This window comes from Thalia democratica, chromosome 6, assembly GCF_965202585.1.
Source record: "Thalia democratica chromosome 6, ktThaDemo2.hap1.1, whole genome shotgun sequence".
Classification (NCBI taxonomy): domain Eukaryota; kingdom Metazoa; phylum Chordata; class Thaliacea; order Salpida; family Salpidae; genus Thalia; species Thalia democratica.
The window spans coordinates 12,176,843-12,188,922 of NC_139170.1; the positions used below are offsets into that span (position 1 = coordinate 12,176,843).

General features: G+C 27.4%; 1 protein-coding gene across 1 annotated transcript; it reads right to left on the reverse strand.

Moving 5' to 3' along the window:
- Positions 1–4,661: 4,661 nt before the first annotated feature.
- LOC145838734 (angiotensin-converting enzyme-like) lies at positions 4,662–12,002 on the reverse strand. Its single transcript, XM_082946356.1, has 14 exons — positions 11,998–12,002; positions 11,452–11,581; positions 10,836–10,991; positions 10,271–10,364; positions 9,721–9,864; positions 9,318–9,441; positions 8,959–9,124; positions 8,442–8,611; positions 7,813–7,951; positions 7,386–7,574; positions 6,694–6,833; positions 6,274–6,405; positions 5,804–5,994; positions 4,662–4,675 (listed from the first exon to the last, which is right to left on the reverse strand). Exons 1-14 carry the CDS (start codon positions 12,000–12,002, stop codon positions 4,662–4,664), a joined length of 1,794 nt encoding a protein of 597 aa, XP_082802482.1.
- Positions 12,003–12,080: the final 78 nt, after the last annotated feature.

The window sequence follows — 12,080 nt, forward strand, 5'->3', positions numbered from 1 at the left end:
TAACAATTAGTAAAAAAAATATATAGCCGCTTGTACACATATTATTGAGAAGTTTAAAAAAAAACAAATATTATTAAGTGCTCAAACTCATAAAAAAAAAGCAATTTATCTAAGGGCCCCACTCAAAAAACGAAACCTCAATCCAAAGGATTTTTTTTTAGTTTTTAGACAAAGGACCGTTCTCTAGAAAAAAAAAATAATTAGCTATTAATATAAAGAAAATAATTAGATTCAAAGTTTGGACAATTTTTAAAAATTTATTCAAGCTAACTTCACACTCGTTGTTTAAACTAAATACTTGATAATTAGTTTGTATGTAATGCATTTTAGTTATTTTGACTATAAGTTTACGAGAGTTTAAACTAAAACTGTTTGATAAATACATAAGTTTTTACTTATAATTTTATAAATGAAGTAATTTATATTGTTTTAGTTCTGAGTGATTTTCGAAAAAAAAAACTTATCAGCTATATTTAAGTCGGAAAAAATTATATACTTTATATTAGCTGAAAATTCATTATATTATAAACAAAATTAAATATATATAGCTATTTAAAAACTATTTAGATACGAAATGACGACTATCTTAATCATTTATAAAACGTGTTGAGTTGAACAAATTATTTATAAAACGAAGTTAAAAATTTATTGTATATGAATAAACAAAGTAAAAGCTTTAAGCTTATGTTTTTAGTTTTGATACTGTAATACTTCATAAAAAACAAGATTTAAAAGCTTGTTTCAAAAATAGCTCGGAAAATTAAGCTTGTCTCTTTCTGTTTTTATACATCTTTTTAAAATAAAAAAATAGTTTTTTGTCGAAAGTTAAAGTTATTTTCAAACAAAAATATATCTAGAGAAACTCGTTTTGTATACACTTTGCTTTACTTTATTCAAAAATCTTTTATCAACCAAGTCTAAAAAATCGAGTTTGTAAACGTGTTTTATAATAAAAAATACGAAGTGCTAAACATAAACAAAAATATTTCATACTAAAACAGTTTGAAAACTTTTTAACTCAAGAAAGCTCTTATCGTGTTCAACCAGCTAAAATAACTTTTTTTTCATAAAAAACTTGTACTTGTTATTAGCATTGCGGAAGCTACTATTTCCATTCTCTTTAAAACAACTTATACGTAGGTGTTTAGCTAACTTATGTGTAACGTTATGATAGAGAAGTAAATTTACATAAAAAAAGTCAAAACTTTTAAATTTCATAACTACGATAATCTTAATAGACTACTATGCTCAAAAACCAATGTTTTAACACAGTTTGCTATGATTTGAAAGTACTTTTATAAACTGTTAGAAATAAAATTTTTACCTTAAGGTTTATACACATTAATATTCGGTATTAGATTTATAGAATCTTTTCTAGTCGGCGGTCAGATTAACACAAAAAACTATTTCGCCAGACTTGGTAAAAGATTTTGCGGGCTCCATATATTTAAAAGAAAAAGCTCTAAATATAAAAGCTAATACAAACATTTTTAGGCATTTCAATTAAGTTACACTTAACCAAGGTATTTTTATAAGAGAAAATTCATGGTATATCTTACTTTGAAATCTTTCTTTTTAACTTTCAAACTGTAACTTATTTGTAAAACCTTTTTTTAAAATGCACAGAACCAAGAATATGATACTTCACATACTATCCTATTATATTGTTATTTTTAATACAATCTTATTTAGTTGTTATAAAAACGCTTTTTTGTACAAAAGTCTTTTGATCATTAATAAAAAAAGTAAAGTTAAACAAGAATCTGAATGATTATATATATGCTTTTTAAGTAATTAAACTTATCATGTAAGTATGTACAATACATGTGTTCATTTTTTTTAAACATGGTTTTTAAGTACAGTATTGTATTTGTTTTAGTATTTATAGTTTATTTATAGCAATGTTTTGTTAAAATAGCACAGAGAAAAATAGTAAGTTTTAGAAAATTTAGTACATTAAAATTTGTTTTTGTTTTACTTCAAACTATTTTCTTTTGAATCTTCTGTTAGATAATAAAAAACATTTTAAGCATTGCAATACAAAGCTTACGAAAATAAATGGTGCTCCAAAACTTGAATTAAACCTTTAAACATCCACCAATTAACATTTTTTACAAAAGTATACTTATAGTGAACAAATAAAAAGAATACTTCTTTTAAATTTACAGTTTTAAGTTTGGGATAGAAAAATGAGCTTTGTAAAGTAAATGAAACTTTAGAAGAGATGTCATTGAAACTTGCTTTTATTTTTTGTTCAAATTTTTTAATTGTCTTTATTAAGCATAGAAATTGTAAGTTAAATACTTGATTTTCTTAATTATACTTGTTGCATTTGAAAGAGCTCGTTTACTTTATACTGTACAGTTGCACCTCATTTAATAACTTTATTAACAAATTAACAAGTTTTTTACGTTAAAAACACGATAGTGGGTTATTTTTGACTTCGAACAAACGATTAATTGAATCTTCTTTACTTAAAAAAGAGTTATTTCTTATCAAAAGAATCGCAATTTTTAAAGTTCAGAGAAGTTATTTTTTAAAAGTTTTATGCCTTTTTAAACCTGAATAAAAACTGAGTAGTGGGTGCTCGACTAACAAAATTTGGACAATTCAAACTCTAAAAATAAATAATGATTAACTCAAAAAGTAATATGTATTTAAATAAAATTTGCGTGTGTAGGTCTAATTATTACCCAGAAACACTTATATTTTGTTTAAAATCTTTCAAATATCTTTGAATTACGGTTAAAATGAATTTTAAAATATTAAAATTTTCAGTAAATTGAAAAAAAAACTTTTTTTGCAAAAACTAAAAGTTTGTAGGTATTAATCAATCATACATATACTTTTTTTTTTTAATTTATTTGTGGCCCTTTAAACATTTTTTAAAGAGTTTGAATTGTCGGAATTTGAATCGTCATGTAACCACTGGTAGCATATTTAAAAAAATTATGATTTGCTTTTGTAAGCAGTATAATTAAAAAAATTAAAACTATCAGACCATGCATTTACAAGGTTAAGCTAAGACTGCAGAGTGAAATTTGATGTAAATTAAAGCAATAGATTAGCTAAAAAAAAATCGAGTCGATACTTTTTGCGCAACGTTTTGCAAAGTATTTTTAAATGCTTAAAGTCATAAATCAAAACACAAACGCAGTTTAAGTTGAAAAAAAGTTTATAAATAGTTAGATGGTTGCAATTATACAAATATTTTACCAACTTCTTTTTAGTAAAATATAATTTCAAAAAATATTATAATAAAAGCTTTTTAGTGTAAACAAAAACCTATAACTCACACTTAGTAGCAATTATTTTGCTAAAGTATGACTAAAGCTTATTTGAGTCATTATTTGTTTATATTACTAACTTTTTGTTATGTGTAACACTAGCACTTCTACAGTAACAGTTATGAGTGCAAGACAACTTAGTAAGCTTAATTTATTCAGCAGAGTCAAATATGTGCTAAGAGTTAAAAAACAGACTTTTTGCAGTCAAAAGAGCCAATAAATAGCTCAAAACAAACTGGTATGTTTGTACTCATAACGTAACTGATTAAAATTTTGTTTTTAGTAGTCTGAAAATGTGTAGAAACAAAGGCCGAATAAAAACTATAAAAGAGACACAAAAAGTAGTCATTAAATAGAGTGAAAGCCATTTTAGTTCATCAAAACAGTATAACTGACATTTTTGGTGATTAAACAACAGCTGTATATTGCTATTTTTTAAATAGTTTACCTACACAAGTTGAACATGGCTTTTTCAAAAATTTTAATCGAAAATTAATAAGCAAGTGATAAGCAAGTGATAAGCAAGTGTTTACTATAATTGCGTTTACAAATTTTTATTTTAATAAACTTTTATTTCTTATTTAAATATAGATGTGAATAAAGTACTTTATTTCAAAAAAGAACAGTCAATACAGTCAATTTTACAAACACTACTTTGATGTTACTGAAAAAATTGTTAAAATGCTTTTTAGCTATTTTATAGTATCATATTAGATCCTTAAGAAATTTTTTATAAGATTTTAGAGTTGAACAAGAGTTATTCTTATAGTTTTGCTAATTAGAAGGAATTTATGTGTTCAACGACAATGTTGTAATCCTTAAAATATCACTTAATATTATTATAAAATAAACTATTTAATATTATTGTTCAACATTAGTTAAAAAAATTAAAGTCGAAAATTTGGTTATAAGCAAATGTTTACAATGCTTTGCGTTTAAAAAATTATATTTTAAAATAAACTTTTATTTCTTTTTTGAATATAGATGTGAATAAAGTAAGTTGATTTTATTGTAAATAAGTACAGTCAATACAAACACTACTTTGCTGTTACTGAAATAAAACTGTTAAAATGAACTTTAGCTATTTTATAATATCATATTATATCCTCTAGAAACTTTTTATGGTATTTTAGAATTAAACAAGAGTTTTTTCTTATAGCTTTGCTATTTCAAAAGGAATTTATGTGTTCAAGAATAATGTTGTAATTCTTTAAACTTAACATTAGTGTAAAGCTATATATTCTACTGTGTAATAAATCTACAAAACAAATTTAGAACTTTCATGCTGTTTAATAAATGTTGTTTAAGGAATAATAACTTAGTTTTAAAAGTTGGTTGATTTTTTAATGAAATAATGTGACTTTTTTAAATCGTCTAAATTATATAATCTGTTAAAAATTATACATTTAAATGTGATGTTTTGTCATACTTTTATTCAAAAACACATAAACGATAAATAAAATAAAGTAAAATATTACATAAAATAACTTAAGAACATTGCCACAGAGCTCATTAGAATTGATGCTGATAGCGTGGAACTTGCTGAATAATCTGTAAAATAGTTTTGAGTTATTTTGCTTAATTTTATTTAAAAAAGAGGTAAAAGTATGTTAAAAAAAAAATTACTGATCTGGCTTTTAGGCAAACAATTTTGTGTTGAAAAAGGTTTTAAATATTTTTTTATTTTAGATATAAACGTAACACATTTTTAAGTACTAATATTAGAAAAAAAGAAGTTATATCTCTCTGATGTAATTAAGATTTAAAAAAACATAAAAGTTACGTGACAACAAATTTTTTGTTGTTGTTATAGTGGTTGTTTAGATCTAAAAACGTTTAAAAATGCAAACAAAACATTTTAAATGGCAACGACCTTGGTTAAATTGTTATGCATATTTGCTTATTCATGCTAATGAAATTTGTGTTTGTTTACTGACTCCAATCGACCTTATGACGATTTTAAAGATTAAGTGAAAAGAAACTGTTGTATAAACTAAACGGCTGTTTAATTGTTTGAAACCATTGTGTTTAGTTTATACTCGAAATACCAATAGTTTTATAAATTTAAGTTATTTTGTGCTAAAATTTATATAAAAATGCTTTAGAATTTAGTAAATAAGAAAAATCATTAATAAGAGAAATGTAGTTTATACGTATTTCATTCAAATATCCAAACGCACTTTGTTGTAATTTTTCAAATTACCGTTTTCTAAATGTATTTTAATTTTATCAAAGCTTTAGTAGAAGTAAAAACAATCTATTGTCAGTGTTCGCTCTAATAATACTTGAGACTTTTATAAAGAAACGTACTTATTAGAAACACACTATAAAAAATATTTGTTTAAAAAATGTGACTTACCTTTGAACTATACCTCTATTGTCCAGTATAGTTTTAAGCAAATGAATAAAATACAAGTTTAAATAAAACTCCTCTTTGTATTTATTTATTATTGTTCTCAAATTTACGAAAATCTCAAAACTTAGTTGTGTTACTTCAAACATCAACCGCAACCAACCGTCCACATCCGGCTCCCACGAGTACTCGGGCCACCCGATCACTTCCCCGTTCTTCTCGTTTTCCGCCTTCAAAAACTCGTACAATGGCTCGAAGTAGTTGAACAGCGATTGTGACGACATAATCCTCGTGCCCGTCAGCTGCTCCATCGCGTCCTCCCATATCTTGCTCGATCCAAGTGACAGCATGTCGCTGTAAAAAATTTATAATGAGATGTGTTGCTTGTTGGTAGCTGCTAAGTTTTTTAAAATTAATATTAGTAGGTGATAACATAAAAAAAATTAAAGAAAAAGAGGTGTTACTGAGTTTTTGTAGGTTTAAATTTTAATATAATCGTATGTTACAGAAGTATCAACAGTAGCAGTTTTATACTAAACACATTGTTTTATAATAACTAAAAAAAGTAGGTAAGACTTATCATCATTTGTAAATTTAAGCTTGAATCATTGTTAAGACGACGTCACAATTCACCTGAATTTTTGACCGGCAGCCATGCTTCCATTGAAGTCGCACTTGTAAAGAGGCTGGTTTATGACGTCATAACCGCTTTCCTTGCACATTTGCTCGTAAAACTGGAACTGAACGATGTAACTCACGAAATATCTGAAACAAAAAACGGGTTGTCGGAAGGAAGAAGATAGTTTTGTGAGTATAAGTATTATGTATAAAATAAAACTATCTTATCTTGAAAATTGTCTATACGCCTGTAAATTTTATTTGTTTTTATTAAAATGTTTACTTTTTTTGATATTTCAAAGTATAAAACAATAAAAAAACAATTTGTAATCAAATAATCGAATTACAACTTTGATCAGAAATTAGTTTTTGTTCTGAAAAAAAAACTCAATTTAAGCAACCATTAACTTTGAAATACTGTAAGAATTTAATAACCTGATATATGGTACGTTGTTGGAGATGTGGAACTTGGAAGCAGGATCAAAATCAAGTTCAGTCCTCTGATTCGGAGGAGTGAGTCCCTGATACTTTCTCCTGTAATCCCACCAAGCTTCGTTCCAGTTCTTTTCGTTTACCTATGTGTTTTGCATATTTTACGTTTTGTTTTAAATCATAAAGCTTAAAAAACTTTATTAGCACAACTAAATCAAAAGGTGTGTTAGTAATTTATTCACATCACAGCTATTTAATGTAGATGTAGACTTTTTGAGCTAATGGATCTAAAATTTTAGTTGACTTTAACTACGCCACTTATAAATTGAATAATAATGTTAAAAGTTTTATATCAAGATAACTTAAGTAAATAAGTACACTGATTAGTACTAAAAACAGCTAAGTATACTTATTAAATAAAAAAAGCTGTTTATTAGAAAAAATAGCGTATGATTTTTATTCTTAAGACTAGAAAACTAGATTTAAAAATTACATATTTAAAACACCTAAAGTTTTACGCGACTAAAACTTTTCTAAGCTTTGATAAATTCATTCTTTTTTATCATTTATAACTTTCATTAAACTTATTACGTTACTTATACTTAAAACTATAACTTGATTATATATCAAAAAACGTTCTCTTTAAAAAACTACAAAGTTTTGACTCTACCAAAACAAAAACAATATTCACAAACCCTGCCACTGAAAACGTCCCATCTCCACTTGTCCATCAGGTAACCGAATGGGATGAAGGCGATCTTGTCCAGCGCGATGCTCATCAGGTAGTTGATGTCGGACTCCAAATCGTCGCTGGGTTCGTCTATCAGACCCAACTTGTACAGGTGGTCCAATGTTCCTACTGACAAAGCCAACGTGTCACCAACCTGTAAAAAATGTACAACTTGCTAATCATTTTCTATTCAAAATAGTACTTGTAAGTGTGAAACATGAAGTTTTTATGCATGCAAAATGATTTAAATTAATTATAAGTTATCACCAAGAACTCATGCGACTTAAAATAATTGAAACGACCAAAAAATGTCTTGTAGTTAAACATTTGTCCACTCATAACAATGTAAACAGCTCTTTTTGCTCAATACTTTTACTACTTAAAAATCTTACAGCTTCATGAAAACCGGGGTTGGCGCCCTCTCTAAACGTGACAGGCTGCTGAGCGTACTGAAGGAAATACTGTATGTGCCCCATCTCGTGATGGATTGTCACAAAATCTCTTTGAGTCAAAGTTGTGCACATCTTAATTCTGTAAATTTTGTTACAAAATCATTTTTGTCCTTTTTTTTACCTTCAGCACGCTCATAAGCACTTTGCCACAAACGAAGGGAGCAAGTTTAGTTTTCATGAAATTGCATCCAGTTAAAAACTTATCATTAGTTCGACTTTCAACAAACTGACTGCTTCGTGAAAACCGGGGTTTGCCCCCTCCCTGAAAGTCACTGGCTGCTGAGCGTACTGCAGGTAGTATTGAATGTGACCCATTTCGTGGTGGATCGTCACGAAGTCTCGTTGCGTGAGGGTCGTACACATTTTAATTCTGGCGTTCAAACATTAATGTTTTAGTTAAAAATTAAAGATATTATTCAGGTACCAAATGATGTTTAAAGTATAATTGTATTTTTTTTTTCTAACAATAGTTTAAATTATATTTTCTTCTGGTTAAAGTTTATATTGAAAAATATAATAAGTTTCGTTTATTTTCAACCGAAATATACCATCTAAAGTTTAAAAAAAACCTGAAGTCTTTTCTGTTGTAGAAATCCCATGCAGAGGCGTGGCAGACGACTTCTTTTCCTTCCGGTTTCGTGTACATTGTGTCATCCCAGAACTCCTGTGGCATCGGAATCAGCCCGAGACCTGTGAAGAAATCGTCAGACTTGTGGAACATGTCCTGTGCCGTCCATCCCTTGGAACAGTTTAATTGTTTTGAATTTTTATTTTCGCAGCCATATAAAAGTTTAATTGTTTGCAGCTTAGTAGTAATTTAGCTTGTTTTTTAAGTAGTTTTTACTTTAAAATTGAAATGTAATACTTATAAAATTAAGAGTTTTAGAATTGTAAGAACTTATAAAAAACAATATATGTAAGTATTGTCGATATTTATTACAATCTAATACGAATAGTTTACCGTTTTATCATATAAGCAAAAAAAATAATGAAACAAACTTTAGAATATTCTAGTTCTAAATTTTACTACAAAACTACAATGCATTAATTATATAAAGTCCAAGTTCTGATAACATGCTTTCAAACTTTCTCAAGGATTCCGACGGTAGCGTCAGGTCTGACTTTTCCCTGGTAAGGCTCAACGAGGTCGTAGATATCCGACCAGTCCTGAGCCCACATGTTGCCAAGGAGATGAGCCGGTATGGGACCTTTTAGATTTATTGCTCCTGGTCTGTACTTGTTGTATAGCTTCCTGCAAAGTAGTCGGATTGATAAAGTATTTTAGTTTTTCAAAATCGTTATTTTAGACACATAACTTTTTTTGGAAAATTTTAAAAGAGTTTTTCTAATTTTGTTTGTTTAAAACTTTCAATTAAAACTCTAATTATCACTTAAGGTGTTAGCATTTAGTTATGAATAATAATTTCATAATAAGTTTTACTAACCTTCTAATATAGGCATGTAGTTGTTCATACAAAGGCAGGATTCCGTCCCAGAGTACTTCAAACTGCTGTTCAATGTCTTCAGTCTCGTATGCTGACAACCACCATTCCTTTGCATCAGCGTATCCTGATTTTAAAAATGTATTCTACTGAAGTATTCAAGCGTTATTTTTGTTTATTGATATTTTATTTTTGGTATACTGAGTTTTCGTTTCTGTTTTACTTAGTTTAAAAAGTAACTACAAAAAAAGTTTTAAGCTGTTTAACTGTATGACTTACTGCAAATAAACAAACAGATGTTGTATGAAAGCAGTCGTAAAACTTTAAAATAGTATTTCCTGGCAGGTTTACATACTTTTTTATAATTATAAACACAACTAAAGCATATTTTCGTAAGATTTTTTACCATTTGCTCTTGCAGCTTTGTTCTGTAGGTCCACGTAAGTTTTGAAATCTTCCCTGATTGGTTTACCTGCCGCGTCTCTCCACTTTGTCCAAACTTCCTCCAACAAATCGTAATCTCGACTTGTCGCCATTATCTCTGTCAGGTCTGTTGAAAATTGCCATGGTGCTTAAACATTATTAGCTTGAATAGTTGCTAAACAAAGAGTTTCTGTTTTTTACTAATCAATTTGAATTGTAGGTTTTTGTCAACACTAACAAAACTTTCAATAATAATCCTTTTTAAAATTATCTTTTACTAAAAAAGTTACAAAAAAATTTTAAACGTTGCAATCATAAAAGTATGTATAAACGTTTTTTAAACTTAAAACGCGTTTATGTTTTAGTTTGAGACTTTAAGCCTAATTTCCGAAACTTTTAACCTGGTATTTTTATATAATTTTATTTATATGTTTTTTGAGAGTTATTGTATTCTTTTAAGTAAGTAAAACTTCGACGTAAAAATACTTAGTGTTGAACTAAATAGATTTTTTTTACATGTTTAAGCTGTTTACCTGGATCAAGCGGCATGCATCCTTGATAGCCTGGAACATCACAAATTTTTGCTGTGCTGTAAGTCGTCTGCATTTTGCTGTTTGTTTTGGTGTACTGTGAATATTGAATGTCTGTTTTGTATCTTAAAACGAATTATCTATTTGTAATATGCATTCGAAAAAATAAATATTTAACAGACTTGATTTATAAAGTGTATTTTCAAAGGCGAGCTTAAATCCAAAAATTATTTTGATTAAGTTCGAAGTTTATTTCTGTAAATTTAAATAAACAGATCAATTTTATTTTCTAGATTTAAAAACTTCTACAAAATTTTAAGATGTACTTTTTTATTAATAAGTTACTCTAAACTACATAAATTATTGTTCATTTTCTTAAATAATATAAAGATCGTTTTGTATTTATCTTAAAGTATGGAAAGTATAAAGTGCAAAAATATTCAATGAGAAATAAATTTTGGTTTGTAAATATTCTATAGTTAGATAATTACTTTAAAGAAAATAAGACACTTAACTTTATCAACCATAAAAACTATTTTGATTATCTGACACTAGATCTTCAGCTAACCGAATCAAGATCTTCTGCATTGAGAGCACCGATTCCTTCTTCCTTGATCTTTCCGATTAATCTTAACTCCTCAGCACTAGCGCCAGTAGTGTCCAAACCTTGCGCTATTTTTGCTTGCTCACTCTCCCAGTTAGCTAGTGCTGAACTTTTGGCGTTCTGTAAAGAGCAAGTGTTAATTATCTGAGCACATACTGATAATTTAGGTGAATAATTAAAAAGCTTAAATTTTATTGGCGAAAAAACTTGTCTATTTATATAGTATGTTTGACTGAGCAATACTCGTTTTATGATAATGTAAAATTATTATAAAATAGTTAGTTTTAAAAGTTAAAAAAAAGAGTATCTACGAATACAGAAGCTGCGATATTTTATGCGCTCGTAAATGTTGTAAATGGGGTATATATTTTTTTTTATAAAGCATAATTTTTATTTATTTTTTTCAAATATGTTGAGTATTAACTATATTATTGAAACCAGGCGTAGCTATACTAAAAAGATAAAGAAAATGTTTAATTCGTGTAAGCTATGTACTTATGTAATTTAAAGTTTTAAATAGCTTTAAAAGTTGTTTTTTAATGTGAATTTTTGCTTTAGACAAATATAAAGTCAAACGAACAGCTTCAGCTTGCGTTTCATCTCTGATGTCGGTGTTGTACTCCCATTCGGCCACAACAGATTCGTAGTATTTCACTTCCGCTGTGGAGTTGAAGTTTGAAAGAAATTCCGATACTTCTTGTGCTGTACCTCTGTTTTGGAACAAAAATAAAGATTTCGTTTAAATCTTTTGTTATTGGGGCTTAAGCGTTTGATCGCTAAAATTGTTTCTGTGTTTTAAAGCTTTTAAAGATATGTTAAGCTTTTCAATGAAAGTTTTCTCAAAAAACACTATAACAGTATAAACTTTAATGTAGCTTTTTATGTATTTGAGATTGTAAATGTAATCATCGTCTTTGATGAAATATTATAGTCACGTCATAAAAACAGTGAACATACACTTTATTAATCAAGTTCTAAAGTGAAACAAAAAAAAAATTATAGAATTTTTATTTTACATTATACATTATTTGCTACATTAAGTTTGTTGAAAGACAACCTTATTATAAACTAAGCAAACCTTTGGATTAATGTTGTGCACAGAAGAAATACTATTGAAGTTAATAACTTCATTACAAGTTATTTACAAAACTCTAAAAAAATATTAATGGCTAGCTTCTAAAAATTTATACACTTATACATATGTTTTCA

What these genes read in the sequence shown, in the direction of transcription:
- LOC145838734 (XM_082946356.1), bottom strand. An exon ending in ATGAAACGCAAGCTGAAGCT is followed by an intron (nt 10,992 to 11,451) that starts GTTCGTTTGACT and finishes TGCTCTTTACAG; the next exon opens with AACGCCAAAAGTTCAGCACT. An exon ending in CCGTCGGAATCCTTGAGAAA is followed by an intron (nt 8,612 to 8,958) that starts GTTTGAAAGCAT and finishes AACTGTTCCAAG; the next exon opens with GGATGGACGGCACAGGACAT.